The sequence below is a fragment of the Triticum dicoccoides genome, chromosome 5B (genome assembly GCF_002162155.2).
Source record: "Triticum dicoccoides isolate Atlit2015 ecotype Zavitan chromosome 5B, WEW_v2.0, whole genome shotgun sequence".
Classification (NCBI taxonomy): Eukaryota; Viridiplantae; Streptophyta; class Magnoliopsida; order Poales; family Poaceae; genus Triticum; species Triticum dicoccoides.
The window spans coordinates 354,214,888-354,232,776 of NC_041389.1; the positions used below are offsets into that span (position 1 = coordinate 354,214,888).

At 41.9% G+C, this 17,889-nt stretch overlaps 3 protein-coding genes and 1 long non-coding RNA gene across 7 annotated transcripts in view; 3 read left to right on the forward strand and 1 right to left on the reverse strand.

Annotated features, from left to right (window-relative positions):
* Positions 1–3,132: 3,132 nt before the first annotated feature.
* On the forward strand, positions 3,133–7,410 carry LOC119308918. Of its 4 annotated transcripts, XM_037585073.1 has the most exons (6): positions 3,133–3,650; positions 3,769–3,804; positions 4,591–4,686; positions 4,836–4,962; positions 6,073–6,153; positions 6,352–6,976. In XM_037585073.1, the coding sequence occupies exons 1-6, from the start codon at positions 3,581–3,583 to the stop codon at positions 6,377–6,379; spliced, it is 438 nt and encodes a 145-aa protein (XP_037440970.1). In that variant the 5' UTR covers positions 3,133–3,580; the 3' UTR covers positions 6,380–6,976. The 4 variants fall into 4 exon arrangements, 3 of the variants coding, with proteins under 3 accessions (XP_037440970.1, XP_037440972.1, XP_037440971.1); XR_005150343.1 differs by lacking the exons at positions 4,836–4,962; positions 6,073–6,153 and adding an exon at positions 7,290–7,410 and having other exon boundaries at positions 3,135–3,650; positions 6,352–6,488; XM_037585074.1 differs by lacking the exon at positions 4,836–4,962 and having other exon boundaries at positions 3,140–3,650.
* Positions 7,192–9,942, forward strand: LOC119309512 (jasmonate O-methyltransferase-like). Its single transcript, XM_037585503.1, has 6 exons — positions 7,192–7,218; positions 7,340–7,465; positions 8,260–8,373; positions 8,586–8,981; positions 9,060–9,326; positions 9,414–9,942. The coding sequence occupies exons 1-6, from the start codon at positions 7,192–7,194 to the stop codon at positions 9,753–9,755; spliced, it is 1,272 nt and encodes a 423-aa protein (XP_037441400.1). The 3' UTR covers positions 9,756–9,942.
* Positions 9,943–10,469: 527 nt separating this feature from the next.
* On the forward strand, positions 10,470–12,416 carry LOC119305498. Its single transcript, XR_005148685.1, has 3 exons — positions 10,470–10,943; positions 11,865–11,996; positions 12,236–12,416. It is a non-coding gene; the product is annotated as an uncharacterized LOC119305498 (long non-coding RNA).
* A 1,166-nt stretch (positions 12,417–13,582) lies between these two features.
* The window catches only part of LOC119309514 (probable leucine-rich repeat receptor-like protein kinase At2g28990), a 15,865-nt gene continuing 11,558 nt past the window's right edge, over positions 13,583–17,889 (reverse strand). Inside the window, exons 5-13 of the mRNA XM_037585504.1 lie at positions 16,760–16,898; positions 16,605–16,676; positions 15,910–15,987; positions 15,596–15,750; positions 15,172–15,500; positions 14,924–15,050; positions 14,437–14,502; positions 14,143–14,332; positions 13,583–13,976 (exon numbers count right to left, since the gene is read on the reverse strand). Of these exons, the coding sequence (XP_037441401.1) occupies positions 13,583–13,976; positions 14,143–14,332; positions 14,437–14,502; positions 14,924–15,050; positions 15,172–15,500; positions 15,596–15,750; positions 15,910–15,987; positions 16,605–16,676; positions 16,760–16,898 (1,550 nt within the window). The remainder of the gene's footprint in view (positions 13,977–14,142; positions 14,333–14,436; positions 14,503–14,923; positions 15,051–15,171; positions 15,501–15,595; positions 15,751–15,909; positions 15,988–16,604; positions 16,677–16,759; positions 16,899–17,889) is intronic.

Genomic DNA, 17,889 nt, shown 5'->3' on the forward strand with positions numbered 1-17,889 from the left:
CCACTAGTGAAATCTACGACCCCCGGGTCTCTTCTTTAATATATTTGCCTTTGTGATCTATTTTCCTTTGCTTTTATTTTCAGATCTATTAAACCAAAAATATAAAAATACCTTGCTGCACTTTATTTTATTTGGCGTTCGATCCAACTCTCTCACGTTTATTTGCCAATTTCTAGCGTCGTTACCCGAAAGGGATTGACAACCCCTTTAACACGTCGGGTTGCGAGTATTTGTTATCTGTATGCAGGTGATATTTACGTAGTGTTGCTTGATTCTCCTACTGGTTCGATAATCTTGGTCTCATCACTGAGGAAAATACCTATCGTTGATGTGCTACATCATCCCTTCCTCTTTGGGGAAATACCGACGTAGTTCTAGCAGACATCAGTATCCATGAGTTAATTATATGATACACATCAAACAATTTCATATTCACAATACTCGATCCAATATAAAGAACCTCAAAGAGTGCCCAAATATTTCTACCGGAGAAACAAGGACGAAAACGTGCATCAACCCCTATGCATAGATTACCCCAATGTCACCTCAGGAATCCACGAGTTTAGTGCCAAAACATATATCAAGTGAATCAATATAATACCCCATTGTCACCATGGGTATTCATATGCAAGACATATATCAAGTGTTCTCAAATCCATAAAAAAATTAATCCTAGAAAACAAAATCCAAAAGCGAAAATTCAATCCATCACAACAAGGTAGAGAGGAAGAAACACCATATGATCCAACTATATTAACAAAGCCCGCGATACATCAAGATCGTGCCATCAAGAACAAGACAGAGAGAGAGAGAGAGAGAGAGAGAGAGAGAGAGAGAGAGAGAGAGAGAGAGAGAGAGAGAGAGAGATATTAAACACATAGCTACTAGTACAAACCCTCAGCCTCGAGGGTGGACTACTCCCTCCTCATCAAGGTGGCCATAGGGATGATGAAGATGGCCACCGGTTATGATTTCCCCCTTCGGCGGAGTGCCAGAACGGGGTCTAGGTTGGTTTTTCGTGGTTACAGAGGCTTGCGGCGGCAGAACTTTTGATCTATCAACTCACCTAGGGTTTTGGAATATCTGGGAATTTATAGGGTGAAGAGGCAGTGCGAGAGGTCACCGAGGGGGGCACAACCCCCCTGGGCGCGCCTGGGCGGCCTCCTGGCGCACCCAGGTGGGTTGTGCCCACCTCGGGCCTCCCCTCTGGTACTTCTTTGGCTCACTGGGTGTCTTTCGGTCCAGAAAAAATCTCCTAAAAGTTTCGCTGAGTTTGGACTCCGTTTGGTACTGATATTTCGCGAAGTAAAAAAACAGGCAAAAAAACAACAACTGGCACTGGGCACTATGTCAATAGGTTAGTCCCGAAAAATGATATAAAGTTGCTATAAAATAATTGTAAAACATCCAAAAATGACAATATAACAGAATGAATACTTCATAAATTATCGATACCTTAAAGACGTATCACCCCTACTCCCATCATGTCACATTTTCTGCCCAAACGCTACCAAACTGGATGTTAGAGCATGACCAATAGTTCGCGTAAAAAACTCTCTCTAAACATGGTTTTATGTTGTGTCGTGTCCATATAATCTTGTCCATATAATCTTGGGGAGGTTGACAGGTGAGCCGCTTTTGCAGTTCCTGTAAAAATATTTCCTTAAAAATGGTATTTGGTGGCGGCGGGCTCTGGCGGCCGTGGACAGCGGACTGCGGTGGGCGGGCTTGCGGGTGGGCGGCACGACGTCGGCGGTCTGTGGTGGGATGACGGGCAGGCGATGCAACGCCGATGATCGGCGTTGGCTGCAGTGGTCTGTGGCGGCATCACGACGGTTCGTGGCGACGATGTCGTAGCCAGGTCCGGCGACGGTGTCGCAATAGGTCCAGCAGCGACGCGGCTCGCAATAGGTCCAGCAGCGACGCGGCGGATTTCGGTGACGACGCATTGATTTGACAGTTTTACGGGAATGTTCAGAGGATGGACCATCTCTCCCTAAACGACGAGGGAGTCGTGCTGATTCATAGTGGGACCCTTATATTTTTGGCTTTTACGGAAACTATTCGAGCATTCTTTTGCCTAATTGCCTAACATTAAACAAACAGTTTGTCTAATTCACATCTAGATGTTTTCTAAGGATGTCACATCTAAACTCCACAAATATATAATGCAACAAAAATAAATAAATAAAACTAGAAAATAAATAGACCACAAACAAAGTGAGCATCGGTTTAGTTTTGGCAGTTTTACGGGAATGTTTAGAGGATGGGCCATCTCTTTCTAGATGATGAGGGAGCCGTGCTGATTCATAGTGGGATCCTTATATTTTTGGCTTTTACGGAAATTGTTCGAGCATTCTTTTGCCTAATTGCCTGTCATTAAACAAACAATTTATCTAATTCACATCTAGATGTTTTTTAAGGATGTTACATCTAAACTCTCACAAATATATAATGCAACAACAAAAAATAAAAAAATCAGGAAAAAATAGAAAAAAAAATAGACCACAAACAGAATGAGCATCAGTTTAGATGCCACATCTAGATGTGTCCTCGACAGACCTACAAACTAAACTTTCCTTACTGCAAGGGAAACAGTGGGTGATGCTCTCAAGCTAAATTGCTCGTAAGAAAGTTCGAGACCTTTAAATGATAAATCAAGAACCAGAAGTAGGTACCTCGCAAAAAAAAAAAAACGGAAGTAGGACACACTTTGGTCTTCTCTCCGCCGCTCAGTTCGACGAAATGCCGCATTGGTTCCCTCCTCAGGTAGGCTGTCTCCGCGTACACATCCCACCCCTTCCCCCACCCTTCCCCCACCCTTCCCCTTCACATGGACACGGTGGAGCCGTGGAGGTCCTCCGGCGAGACACTACGATGGCGCTCAAAGAAGTTCTGCTGCGCGTGCGATATGGCCTCGGGTCCTCTGCGCCGTATTCCAGGAGAAAGTATGAGGATAGAGGGCCACGTCACGGCGAAAGCGCCCACCTACGAGGCTGCACTCTTGCCTCGGGTACTATTGGGTGAACGTTTGTTGGGCGCTGCTCGCAAGGTGCTCGACCAAATACATCCCTTTAACAGTCGCGGAAGGAGCGAGCAACGAGCGTATACACGTGTCGTTGTGTTACTGTGCAACGCTCGCACAGAAAGAAAAAACGCTGGTAGGTCATCCCTCGCACAGAACGATTCTTTTTCTCTCCCTCTCTCACTTTCCACCCCAACCTAGGGTTGCCGCCGCCGCCGCCGCCCCCGCCCCCATCGCTTCTCTAGCGCTGCCCATCAGAGGACGGCCGTTTCTCCGCTGCTTCTTCTCTCGCCCTGCTCCATCCCGACCAGCGCCACCGCCGCCCCTTTTCTCTCGTCTACGGGCGAGCCGTCACCCGTGAGGTGAGACGTCGTCTCCCGGCCAGGACATAGCGGCAGAGAGGAGCAAGGAAGCAGCAGGGGAAGTCCAATTGGAAAAGTTAGTGGCGCTACAGATTTCTTGCTCCCTTGGTCGACGGGGATGCGGTTTTCGTTGGTGGTGGTGGGAGGGGAACATGCGTGGCGGTGACGGGAGGACCATCAGAAGAAGAGGAGGATGGGGAACAGGGGAGGAGGCCAAGCGGGGAGGAGAGACGTGAAGCATTCATTTGCTGCCGTTTCTCCAGGTAATCTGATTCTCCGTCATGTTTGCCGGAGATTAAACTCCAACGAGTACCATTGTTTAACTTTGCTTCGCCATCGTTTTCACGATGTGATTCTGAAATTTTTAGTTGATGTTTGCAGATCCAGAGCAAATATGGGAGCTCCAGCAAGGCCTTGGTGAGTAGACAAGATGCCTCTGTCTGCTTGCTCAGCCTCTCTATTGTGTTGATTGGGCATCTTAGGATTTTATTTGGGCAACTTGGCTAACCGGGTCCCTGACTGATTTCAGCAATCAGCATTACTAGGTCCACTGTGCCTGATAAAGAAGCGATTGTGGTCATTCAATTTTATTTGCATACGTATTACGTAATTACATACATAGCCATCGCATCCCTTGATTTTAGACTGATATTCATGGATTTGTTGGCGTGCTTGCTTGTGTTTTGTGCTCTGAAAAACATGCTTGTGCTGTGCAGGTTCAGAACCAGTCCATATGCGAGACAATATTTGAGAGGGTGTCTGATTTCATTGGACCTTTTTGCATTGTTTCCCAAAAAGGATGAGCCTAGAGGCACGAGACCATTATAATTCAATCCATTATTTAATTTTACTTTTTGAAAAGGTAGAGTATATTGTGTTTGATATGCTTTCTGGTTTTAATTAACAGAAAGGGATATGTGACGTTTTGTTTACTCTTCTGTGTGTAACTTCAGAGTAAAACTGTTGTTTTGTGCACTTCCTTTACCTCCTCTTTCCAGCTACCAAGTTTCCTAATTTTTTAATGGAAGCCTTATCCTAAATAAGAATTCAATTTTGTTGCTTGAGATTTTGACTCGATCCTGTCCTGCTTTGGATAAAATATTTACCAAGAATCTGTACTTGCCAGTCTATTTGTTGAATATGGAGATTAACAATGTATTGTTGTCTCACCTATATACCCATTGTTCATTTTCTTCTTTGGAGGTTCTGATGTTGCAACCAATGAGCCTTTGCTCAGGAAAGATGCTTCTAAGCCATCTGATATGAGCGATGTTTCACCACAATGTTCTGTACATTCAGGTGAACATCTTTGTTCAGTTTTTTTACTGTCATTTTGATTCAAGTATGTGCAGAATTTAGTGTAGATGTCTCGTATGAAACAGTTACTAATGTCCAGTACATCGAGGCTGCATGAAACCCATGTTCTCAGGTTAAATTGCATGTTGTAGTCCACCTCACCCTCCTTCACTCGTGCCGGCATGCCGCCCTCCATGGTAGAAATTCCTGTAGCGAGCACCATCTCATATGCTGCTGCTCACAGACCCAGTATCCTCATGGCATGTCAACATCACCGAGGTATTCTATCTCCGGTGAACCTGATTGGGGCAAGTTTTCACTACTGCTGGATTGCTACCTGCCTTCCTTTTTTTTTTTGCTTTTGGATTCATTGTAATGAATCGTCTCACTTGGTTATGCTCTATGGGTGAGTCGTCAATAGTTGTACCATAATATTTCTGTGTCTACGAAGATGACCTTTATCTTTGTTTCTAGATTGGTTGTTTTGAGCTACTAACAGATCCTAATATCATACTATATCTCAACTACCATCAGTACCTCAAATTGCTCTGGCCTAGCACACGCTCAGTTGATGTACATAAGCGAAACTAGGGACCAAATGAGAGAACCAAATGTTCTGAACCAAGACAGGAGCGCACAGGAACAACTCAAGAGGAGGCACACCTAATTATAGTCTCACCAACGCATGGCCTCGCACAAACATGGTTCCACAAATCACATCCCCTAGAGCTCTTGGAGTATAACTTTCCCCAATGGGTGTCGGGATACGAGTACGGTCTTGCCATCGCTGAGTTGAGGATGATCAGTTCGTCCGAATTTTGCCAGTCTTCGTGGCCGTAGTTCTCATTCGTTGTGTTAATGCGTGAGATGTATATGCTGCGTGCACCTGTTTTTTCATGTATCTTCGATCCCCGCTCTAACAACTTTTTGTGCTGATGGCTTCAATTATATGCGATACAAAAGGCACACATTACTTGTTTGCTCAAATGACTCAAAGAAAATACCCCCTCACACATTACTTGTTTGCTCAAATGACTCAAAGAAAATACCCCCTCCTTTTTATAATATACATTTCCTTGACATCCATCCCAAAAAACGTAAGCACCCATGCAATTTGAGCAAGTTCTGTGGGGAATCACCACATTGTACATCTGCTTATATTTCAGTTGAACCCTTTTGTGCAAGTTGTTCTTTATTCTGCCAGTTCGTAAATGTGGAAGACTGGCAGCCGATGGCTCAGATAGATCCTTTAGTGGGGTCATTTTCTTCAATCCACTTTACCTAATGAATTAGATTATTCTTATAAGAGAATTGCTAATTTCGATCCAAGTGCACAAACATTGTCCAATTTCCATTGCCATGTCTTTGTTGTTTGTTTAATTTGTGCAGAGAAGCATGCAGGAAGAATTGCAATACTTCACCACTACCCTTGATCTTTACTAAAAATATAATGTGCCATCGACTCATTAGGTATATAGCGCATTTTTTTTCTTTCAAGAATGATTGGTTTCTTTTGGTGGCATTAGCACCTGAAAAATTGTTATTCAAATTAGCTTAGTTTCCATATGAAGAAAACAAACTTAAAACCACTCGAATAGTATCTATATTCCTGCTAAACTGTGTCATAGAAATTTGTCTCTTTTGTTATAATTTGGATTGGAATTGCAGGAAATGCTGGCGATTTGAGATATCTTGATCTCCAACAGTAAATAGTATGCATCAAGTGATGTCATTGATACTATCAAACAGGCTTTTGGTTGTTCACCGCAGATCATCTGCAAGAAGGGTTCAGTTCAGGAACTAAGGTTATGCGTCACCAATGATTTGAAGTTGAGTTATCTTTTGTCCTTGGACAGGCCTCCTTGTGAGAACACAACTTCACTGCTTTAAGAATAATGTTGTCATGAGTCAAAACCTTTCTAAATGATGTCCAACATGCAGGCCGATAGGAATCCTCAATGTTTGCCTTGAAGAACTATTAATGTGATCTTGATTACCGTAATGCACTGTTCTTAACAATGATTACCAACAACAACACCATTTTAAATATTAAATATGAAAACTAATGACAAACTGGTATGGTGAGAAAGCTTGAAAGAGAGAAGGACATGCAAAGAAGATTTGAGCAAACATGAAAAATATAGAGGATAAATATCGAGGATCGAATCCTGCTTGGAATCACTTCATGCAAGGTGTTTTCATGTTTTGCAATCATACCTTCACAATATATGTAATAGGTAATATGTGGTCAAAAGGGTGTTCGCAAGGTGTATGGTGTTTTCATGTTGGAGGTGATTTTTTTACCAATAATTGAGCAGCGGCTGTGATCTGAGGAATATAACAGTTGTCCAGCGAGGGAAAAAAATCTTAGTGGGTGAAAGCTGAAGTGTTTAACAAATTGACAGGAGGTTCATGTGAATTCTGTAGGCACTGGTATATACAATGGTTTAGCTAGATAATTTATAATGTTGGTAAAATTTGTCTGTTTATTCTTTTGATCTGAATGGCATGGAAAATATTGATTCGTTTCATTTTGTCAGTTTTTTATGTGGTGCTCAGTAATGCTTGATTTATGTTAATTAAGCCAATGCTTTCACTTGTTCCAGGGAACGAAAAACAAATGACAGACTACCAAATGTTATTTTGCTAACAGTAGAGGGCCAATGTTAACTCGTGCAAGAATGGTTGTACACAGAGGCGCCAAGGTGCTCCAGCAATACAAGGGCGCACAGCTCCGCCTCAAGAGGCGCGCCAAGGGCGCGCCCCAGCCCCTAGTGCCCAGGTAGGGTGTGTCGACTGAAATATTCTTTGTCCATTTCTTTATCTCACAATGGAATTAAGCTTGACGTTGAAGTTTTTAGGTTGTAAATCTAATTTTCATATGATAATTCTGCGAAAAATATCAAAAAACTTCTCAGTTTTGTCATGATATTCTGCCATTTAGTTTTCACTTCTGATGCATCACTATTTGAAGGTTGAATAGTAGTTCATTATCTTGCTGCTTGATGTATATGGATTAGTTGTAGAATTGCTTGTGTCCAGTGGCAATTTCAAATATTGTATAGCAGCATTAGCACTAAATATAAATTCAAGTGCACAGTCACTGTAAATAAAATGAAAAATCTACGCCACTCCAAAACAAAAAGTTGCTTCTGTGCTGCTTTAAAATGTCTGAAATGTTTCTCTTCTCCCATTGGATCCCATGCTGAACAATTTAACCAGATCAGAATAACAAGTCTGCTAATCTAGAAATAATAATGCCTCTGCTAGTGACAGGCTGTTACTATTATTATTTCCACTGGATCCTATGCTAAACAATGTAACCCGATCAGAAGAACAAGTCTGCTAATCTAATCTGTGAGTGACAGGTTGTTAGTATTATATCCGGATCTGAATTTGACCAACCTTTCACCTTTCCATTGTCTGGTCCGAAGATAGAAAATAAGAAAGCATGCTGGCCCTACTATTGCTGCTGATAAGCAGCCAGAAGCCCAGAAACCCCGTTGATCATAGACAAAAGAAGTATTGAACTTCCGGTACTTTTTCAGCGCTGTCATCCTAATTTGATTCCTGCAGATCCAAGATCTGGTGTTTAGCCTTGCTCCAAGTAAAGCCATAGCCTCCAAACAGATGGTGCATATGAATCAAGGACAAGGGGAAACAAGCTATGCACACAACTCCAGTGTCCAGGTATGTTCCCCTCTCGATTAGTTCACTAATACTGTTTCTGTGGCATGTTGATCTGTTCTTGACACTTGGCTTTTCAAAACTGTTTCGTCAAGTACTTGTTCACAATATAGCCTATGTTACTGACATTTAAAAGAACAATCAGGGAAGTTAAAAAATCATGACACTTAGCTATATTAGACTCGATTTTCTGAAGAATTATAACTCGATTGTAGAACGCTCAGCAGAACAGGATGATGCCCCTGATAGAAGCGGCCATCATTGACTTGTGCGGCAGCAGAAGCACCTTGTTCCCTGAAAAGATGCTGATTGCGGACTTGGGCTGCTCTTATGGCCCAAATGCGCTAGCACTGGTATCGACTGCCGTCAAGGCCATCATCAACCACTGCCTTCAGTTCCAGCAACCACCACCCGAAGTGTGTGTGCTCCTCAATGACCTTCCTGACAATGACTTCAACACGGTGGTGAAGAGCCTGGCCACGCTCCGTCAAAGTAACAACAAGCTTGTTGTTGTGACCGGTGTAGCACCGGGGTCATTTTACGAGAGGCTCTTCACTAGTGACTCCTTGCATCTTGTCTGCTCGTCCAACAGCTTGCATTGGCTCTCCATGGTGTGAATTTATCACCCTTCAATGGATCTATCCATTGCATTACTTGTTGATTTTGTAAAAGAAACCTTATCCTCGCAGGCTCCCGAAGATCTGACGATGAACCAGATCCCTGCGTACGACATGGATGAACATGCTAGGCGTGAAAGACTCCCTATGGTCCGTGAGGCTTATGCACGTCAGTTCAGGAAACATTTCATACTTTTCCTGGAGCTGAGAGCCAAAGAATTGGTCCCAGGAGGCCGAATGGTTGTTTCCCTTGTAGGGCGGCCTTCTAATGTAAAAGCCTCCAAATTCTTTCACCTTTGGGAAACCTTAGTTCAGATTCTAAGTGTCATGGCCTTAGAGGTACATTTTTTTTCTAGTATTGCATTTTATCATTTTCGAATGAACGTGTGAGTATTTGAACTCCTGATCTTATGGTATGGTTGACAGGGTGTGATCGACAAAGCGAAGTTTGATTCTTTCTATGTGCCGGTGTATGGACCCTCTGGTGAAGAGCTGAGGGAGATCATCCAAGACGAGGGCTCCTTTTCTATCAGCGATATGCGGGTATATGACGCTGCAACTGATATGAACAGCATGCTCTTCACCCCAAGCTCGTTTGTGAATTATCTGAGAGCCATATTTGAGCCGATAATAGTCGAGCATTTTGGAGAGGTCATGGATGAATTTGTGAGGACCCCGGAGCGGCGCTGGAGCCTCGAGGGCAGCATGCAAGACGAGCGTGCTAGAAATCCACGAGCTATGCTGGCTGTATCCCTTGTAAAGGCATGATTATCAGGTACTTTATAGTACACCACATTTGGTTAGGTTTATTGCTTTATTTGAGGTGACAATGTGTGCCAACTTCATTGTGTAAACTACATCCTGTATGGTGTTCTGTGAAGATATTCATCGACGCTCAAGAGATTAAGAATGAACTATCATTTATATATATTAGCAGAATGTTGTTGCCCACCAACTTGCTCAGCTAGCTATGCCTACAAAACATTGTGATGTACTCCCTCCGTCCGAAAATACTTGTCATCAAAATGTCTTGTTCATTTTGATGACAAGTATTTTCGGACGGAGGGAGTATTGCGCATGCAAATTCTGCCTGAGTTTGTGTCTTGTATCTGTTTTAGTAACTGCAATGAGATTGAAGAAGACGGTAGATCAAAGTATCGATCGCCCCTACTAGTACTGCTCGCCGTATGATCCATATAAATTATGTGATGCTCCAACTTTAGTGAATGTTCTTATCACAGAAAGATCTAGAAATTCACAGAAGTTGATCTAGGACTAGGTGCACTTGGTCTGGGCTAAGCTAAACCAATATGAACATAAGCTAAATACACTCACAAGTTCGAATGGCAAAAGCAGAACCAGATTGCTAAAAACAAAAGCAAAAGGAGAACTGGAAGTAGGACTTGGATCGGCTCGACTGCCCGCCACCAGTCTGATGAAATGCGGCGTACCCTCCTCATGGCGGAGTCGCTTGTGCAGGTCACACTGAAGCAAGAAGTTCTATTGCCTGGCAACATGGCCTTGTGGGGATCCGATTTGGATGGACATGTCGTTGACACACTGTTCTGGGAGAAAGATAGATGGATGGTAGTGTCCAGGCGTCGAGCCGAACACACCTGTCTGCCGTCTCTAAGGCTTTGTACCCTGTTACTTACCTCTTAAGAGGTTGAGCAGGTCTGTTGGTTCATGGGAGGGTTACAGGAGGATGTTCAAGTAGGTACTCCCTCCGTCCCAAAATTCTTGTCTTAGATTTGTCTAAATACGGATGTATCAGTTGGAGGAGGTCTTAAGGCAACGTACAGGGTCTTTAATCTGTGATGTACCAGCGCCTCTCTCTCTCTGAGTTCTTCAAGTCTGGGCGCATCTATGGGCATTCCTCTGCTAGCTTTGTTTCTTTGTCCCGGCAATGGAGCCTGTGAGCTACGCTCGTCGCATCACTTGGGAAGGCATGGCCAGGTAACTGCTGTTTTTCTACTTGTTGGGTTTTTGTAAGGTACACCCCATTTGATGAGAACAATTAGTTTCCTTCGATCTTTATGCTTGGTATGTAGAATGCTGACCTGTGATACCCCTCTTAAGAGATAATAGTGCATCTTGACATTTCAAAAGGTGGCGATGAATGCATGTCAACTTTCATACGGCACAAGCAGTTTTGAATGAACTGTCATTTATATCCATTGGAAAATGCTGCGGCCCAAGAACTGAGTCAACTAGCTAATTACATGTACAAAACACTGTGATGTTTGACTTCTTCAAAGGTTAAGTTATGTTGGTCAGTTAACTGCTCGAGATTGTAACACTTACTCTCTTTTTTGTGGCAAAACAGTCGTAACGTGTTATTTATTTCCAAATATTCTATTCGATCAGGAGATTAGGAATGAAACACAGACAAAAACTTACAAGAGATTGGAGGGAGGATAACAGCAGAAACAGAACTGAAACTAAGTGCTCAGACTGCTTGAGATTGTAACACTTATTCTTAGTAGTCAATAGAGCTCTCTTTTCTCACGGAAAGATAACAATTGTGTTGTTTGTTCATGTAGCTCCTTAGTAATAGCACGTAGTTAGTCTTGGTGATAATTGACGGTTTGACACTACTGTAATATTCACTGTGTGATCCATGACAATATTTGAACACTCCAATTTATTGTTCTTATTCAGTAAAGCCCTTGGTGTTTGTGGTAATGCTAATAATGTACTGGAATTATGGTAAAAAAATGCTGGAAGTTCGATTAATATTCTGTTGCTATGCGCAACTGGAAGAGCCAGCAAAATTTAACCATGTCAAATAACAATTCTGCTGGTCTAAACAAATATCCTCTCTAGTAGTGACAAGTTCTTATTCTAGCTGGCCCTAATAGTAGTGACTGATAACAGATTGAGAAACACGTTGACATTTTTACCGACCCCAATAAGCAGCCAGAACAGTCATCCCCAGTTGAGCATAGAAAAGAAGAATTGAACTTCCAGTCCAAGTGAAGCCATGGCATCAAAGCAACAAGTCTGCTGGTATAAAACAAACTCTAGTAGTGGCAGGTTGTTGATGTATTATATATCCTGATTTGAATTTTACCTAATCTTTCAGTAAACCTTTCTATTAGCTGTCCCTAATTAAGATTGATAAGCATGTTGACTCCTATCGTTCCACTCAATAGGCAGCCAGAACAGCCTCCTCAGTACGCATAGAAAAAGAAGAGTTGAACTTCCAGTACATCGTTACCATCTCCTTCCTAATCTTGCTCTCTCAGGTTGAAGGTCTCTGGAGGTTAGCCCTGCTGCAACCAAAGCCATGAGTCAAGGCCAAGGGCAAACTAGCTATGCTCCCAACTCCAGCATTCAGGTAAACTAGCTATGCTCCCAAGTCCGTTATTCCGGAATCTCCTGAAATTTGGCTTCAGGGGACTGCCTTGTCAAGAATTTGATCGTAGTATATACTCCATACAGAAAAATAAGATTTTTTTTCCTAGGACATCGCAAGAGATCTGCGTGTCAGTATATTAAGGTAGAGAGAAAAGTTCATTTACAAGAGCTTGGCAGGTATAGGCGCCACAAATTGTCGCCTCCCTGGCCCTACTCCACCTAGAACCCAGCCATCATGATATTACTCTATCTATTCTACCTCTCCCCACCAGACGCCATTACTCTATCTATTCTATCTTATTAAAGGAAAATAAGATCGCTATTATGACAGATTGAACTCGATTTTCTCAAGAAGTTTGTGATAGCGGACTTGGGCTGCTCCTCTGATCTAAAATGCGTTAGCACTGCTCTGGATCACTATCGAGGATTCGAGGCCACCTGCAGCCACTTTCTTTGGTTCCAGCAGACACCTCCGGAAGTCTGTGTACTCCTTAATGATCTCCTAGACAATTACTTCAACACAGTTGTGAAGAGCCTGGTTATGTTCCGACAAATCAACAAGCTTGTTGTTGTAACTGGTGTTGTACCAAATATCATTCTATAAGAGGCTCTTCCCTAGTGGCTCCTTGCATCTTTTCTGCTCATCTAGCAGCCTTCATTGGTTCCAAAGATGTGAGTTTGACACTCCACTCCAACAACCTTCATTCCTTCATTATCTGATTCCTTATCTCTTCTGAGTACCTATGTTGGCACGACTTCGTGCAGGTCCGGGGTGACTGTAGGCACTCGTTGGTCGACAGGGTCTGTCCACACCCGTATGAAAGTGCAGAGAACCATGGAGTTTTTCTCTTTATCCGGAGCACCAGGGAGGAGGAGAAGAATCTGCATCGGCGCTTTCAGGAAGGGTGTACTTCCCGCCATCGCGCTAGGCTTTTGCCTTGGCATGAACTCCTCGCGTCCAGATTTGAGAGATCCAGCGCACCAGTCACCATGACGTGCACCACTCCCTAGCCGCCTATTCAGCAATTTCACCCTCTCTCATTGCTTGCACAAATAGAAGCAAACCAATTGCACCATACTCTTTATAAGCACAACACACCAATGTTTGGTTTAACACAAGGAAAGACAGAAAAATACACCATTATAACACAAACACATCTTGTTTTTGGCATAAACTAAAAACTTTACAGATCCATCAACGATGCCATGAGACCAATCCGGGTATATTCACTGCTTCACCTTGCCGATGGGCTAAATGTGGACACTAAGGCCACGGTATCACTCACCGGGCTTACCCTGACAGCGCTGTCCACACGGGCTTCTTCCAATGCAATGCTCTCCTTCAGCTGTGCCACCACGGCTGCCATTGTTGGCCTTCCGACAGCAGCATCTGCTGTACACGCAATGGCAGTGTCGACTAGTTTCCACATGGAGGTAACCTCGTAGGCACCACCGAGCCTTGCATCGGCGACTGAGGTGATGTTACCTGTGGCCATCTTCTGTTTCATGCGCTGAACAATGTGGCCATGGCCTGGCAGTATCAGAGGCTCGCCAGTAGCTATCTCCAGTAGAACGACACCGAAGCTGTAAACGTCGCTGCTCTCAGTGAGCCTGCCAGTGTGGTAGTACCTAAAAAACAACACATAAGACACATCTTGGTAAACCTAAATTCTGATTACGCACAATATGGAGTATTTATTTCTTTGTTTCTTGCCCTGGTAAACTGGAGTAGTTTACTTCTCCTTATATGAAAAACAAAGTACGCAAACACTATAATATGCACAAAGAGACATACTCTGGGTCAAAGTAACCCGCTGATCCAGCCGCATTGGTTGATATGTGAGTCTGTGTTTCGCTAAGATAGGTTTTACAAAGTCCAAAATCAGCTATTTTCGCCCGCAGATTTTGACCTAACAGAATATTGCTGGTCTTCACATCCCTGTGAATTATTGGCAGGCTGCATCCCTTGTGCAGATAATCCAGGCCTAAACATATCAAGCAAGTCCAGAAAACATGAGTGAAATGAAAAGCAAATAATCTATAGCACATTCTCTTAAGCTAACAATAATCTTTTTTTATTACATCATACCTTGTGCAGCTTCAAGCACAACTCGTACACGTGTTGCCCAGTCCAAGGTCTCATCACCATGTTTTCCTTCATATATGAGCATAGTAATAGTCACTTAGAACAGTGCTGTATGAACAACTTTATAGGTCACCGTTCATACATTTGTGCAAAATTTGTTTGTTTGCAATTCCGTTACGCTCTTGTGCATTGGAATTGAATAAATTGGTTGAGAGAAGGACGCTACTTTATCAGTCAACTGTTAGGACTTTGTAACTTTGTTTGGACGGGAAGTAATATGGAACTGTGACTGTTATCGAAGATTGTAGCCTTTCAAAGGGAACAGGTGTAGTAGCCTCAAACTATTTTAGATACTGAATATCTTAAATCCATTCAAGATAGCCTCTCAAGTTTAAACAATGCATATATAATTTATATCGAATTTTAAGACAGCTACAAAGATCGATCTCTCTTAATCAATACTACTTAGATTTGCAATTAATGAACAAACCTCTCAGATGATCACAAAGATTGCCTCGAGACATGTACTCATAAACCAGTGCTAAATGATCTTTCTCCCAGCAGTAGCCAACCAAAGAAACTAGATTCCTGTGATGCACCTTTGTCAAGCTATGGACCTATGTAAGGAGACAGAGAACAGAGGGAAAATCATCTTAATTTGCATGTAAACTCATTGTGTAAGCGGTTTGCCAAAGTTACCTTTCAAACTGAAATTTTATCAACAAAGGGAGAAAGTACCTCGGCTAAGAACTCATCTAGCCCGTGAGACGATGATTCAGAACGCATCTTGACAGCAACCTCACTATTGTCTTCTAAACGCCCGTAGTACACTAGCCCAAAACCTCCTTGTCCAATGAACCGTTCGAACTTGTTAGTAAATTTTTGCAGCTCCATGTACGTGAATCGACGATTCTCAGTATTTTGCAGGTGATCCCCCTGACTTCTTGTACTTGTGAATCGATGATTCTCAGTATTCTGCAGGTGATCCCCATGACTTCTTGTACTTCCTGGAGCACTCTGAAGCTCTGATTCTTTGGGTGGATCATGTGTACAAACTGGTTGAACAAGTGTCAGTTATATTACAGAAAGACTGAATATAGTAAACCATGATAATAAGTGGATTTAATTACATGATATTAAAAGAAAAGGGAATACGCACTTTTGGGCTTTCTCTTCACTCTCCAGATCAAATATGAAAGAACAAGTACAGACACTGCCACCATGGGAACCACTACTGAAATAGATACTATAGCTGTTCTATTTCTTGATGGAGGCGGACTTATTGTTTTGTTGCACATATCTTCTCCAGATTCATACCTGAAATAGTGAGATTACATCAGACAATCAGTTCAGAACTACTTAGTACAAAAAACAATCTTGAATTATCAGCTGCCTGAAGATCACAGAAAGAGATGCATTCAAGTTCAGTTCGAATGCACATTCACAGAAATTAAACCTCAAGAATAAAACCCAAACCTGACAACGAGCGATCCTGCATTCCTTTTACAAAGGGAATAAGGAATTGGGCCATTCAGACTGTTACCGGACAAACCCCTGTAGCAAGTGACATGTACTAGTTTAGACACTCAACGAGGTTCTTATCATCGTAACAACTGCAAACAAATACTCCCTCCGTTCCTAAATATAAGTCTTTGTAGAGATTCCACTATGAACTACATACGGATGTATATAGATACATTTTAAGTGTGGATTCATTCATTTTGCTCCGTATGTAGTCCACCCAGTGGAATCTCTACAAAGACTTGCATTTAGGAACGGAGGGAGTATATCCAAATAAAAGTTCTCTCAAGTGGATCCATTGGTGTTCTTCACTCATGTCTACAGTTAAAAATGATATTATGGACAGAGGATAATCGGATAGAGTTATAAAGGTATTATGCACTTTTATACACTTCCCCTCCGTGCACTAATTATCTGTCAATAATGGAGTGCTATTTGAGTGGGAACATGTTGGTTACGAAGAAGTCTATTACTTTTTGTAACAAATTGTACAAGCCATAATTATACTCAGTATCTAATACTACCTCCGTCCGAAAATACTTGTCATTAAAATGGACAAAAAAGAATGTATCTAAAACTAAAATATGCCTAGATACATTCCTTTTTTTTCATTTTGATGACAAGTATTTCCGGACGGAGGGAGTACTTACAGAAACTGGAGGTCTGTGAGAAATGTGAAGTTATCAGATACCAATCCAGTCAAGTTACTATTGGAGAGATCCCTGCATGAAAATTAACATTCCAACATCAAGTCGAAGGCCATATTTGCACACGCAACATGAAAGACCATCGAAATAGTACTTACAGAGATATTATTCTTGTAATGTTTTCAGTTAAGTCGCTACATTTCACGCCATTCCATCGATATTTGGCCGGAAAACATGGATCACCCATCCAATTTTTCTTTACTCCATACTCGAGTTTGATAGCCATCATTGTGTTGACTACCATCGTAAAATGGAAAAAAAGGGAGTGGTCACGAGAAAAACTGTTTGATCCTCCTCCTAAAGAAACAGTTTGATCACTGAAGCTACATTATGAGTTCGTGTTGGTTGTGTGCACTCTAGTCATGCAAAGGCTGGGTGTATGCTCATCGTTTCTTTATACCCTTGATGCTACATTACAAGTTAATAAAAAAATTATTTATAAAAAATGTTTTATCCATAAAAATATGTATAGAATATACACATACATGGCAGCACATTGTTTTTCTTCTTCAAAAAGGGGGCATAGCTAGCTGAGCAAACAATAACTTTGGTGCTTCACATGCATGCGTGCAAGTTTGGAGTAGGGCATTTTGAAGATCGAGCTTCATGGAGGCCTTAATTTTGTAAATTTCAGAATTCAAACTTTTCAGGTTAAAAAAATTCTGAAGAAAATAAACATGTATACAAGGATGTAATGTGTATGTGCGTAAAATTTCAGGATGAAATACCTTGAATTGCGAGCTGCACAAAAAAAATTCCTGGACTTTGAGGATGAACAATACATATGTTAAAAAGCCCTAGATTTGGTTTTTTTGTGTAGCTCTCATTTTAACGTATTTCGACCTGAAAATTTACACACATCTACATTATGTATCTAGGTATATGTGTATTTTTTGCAGAATTTTGAAACAGAAAATTTTGAATTTTGAATTTTTTGAATTAAGGCTTCCATGGAGCTCGGTCTCTGTTTGGAATTTTCGACAAGTTTGTTCAATTTTTACTGAATAACAACAGTTTAGGCGTAACTTGTGGTCGCCCTCTTCTTGGGCACTTCACAAGGTTGTGAAATCATTTTTTTTAACTGTCCATGTTTAGATATACATTAAAATTTTATTGTATAATTCCTTTAGGTGGGTATGGGTTTACAAGCAGTACTCAAACTAGGATACTGAGGGGCGGCTAGAGCAAAAATATAAACATGCACTGTTTATATGATTATTAGCAGCAA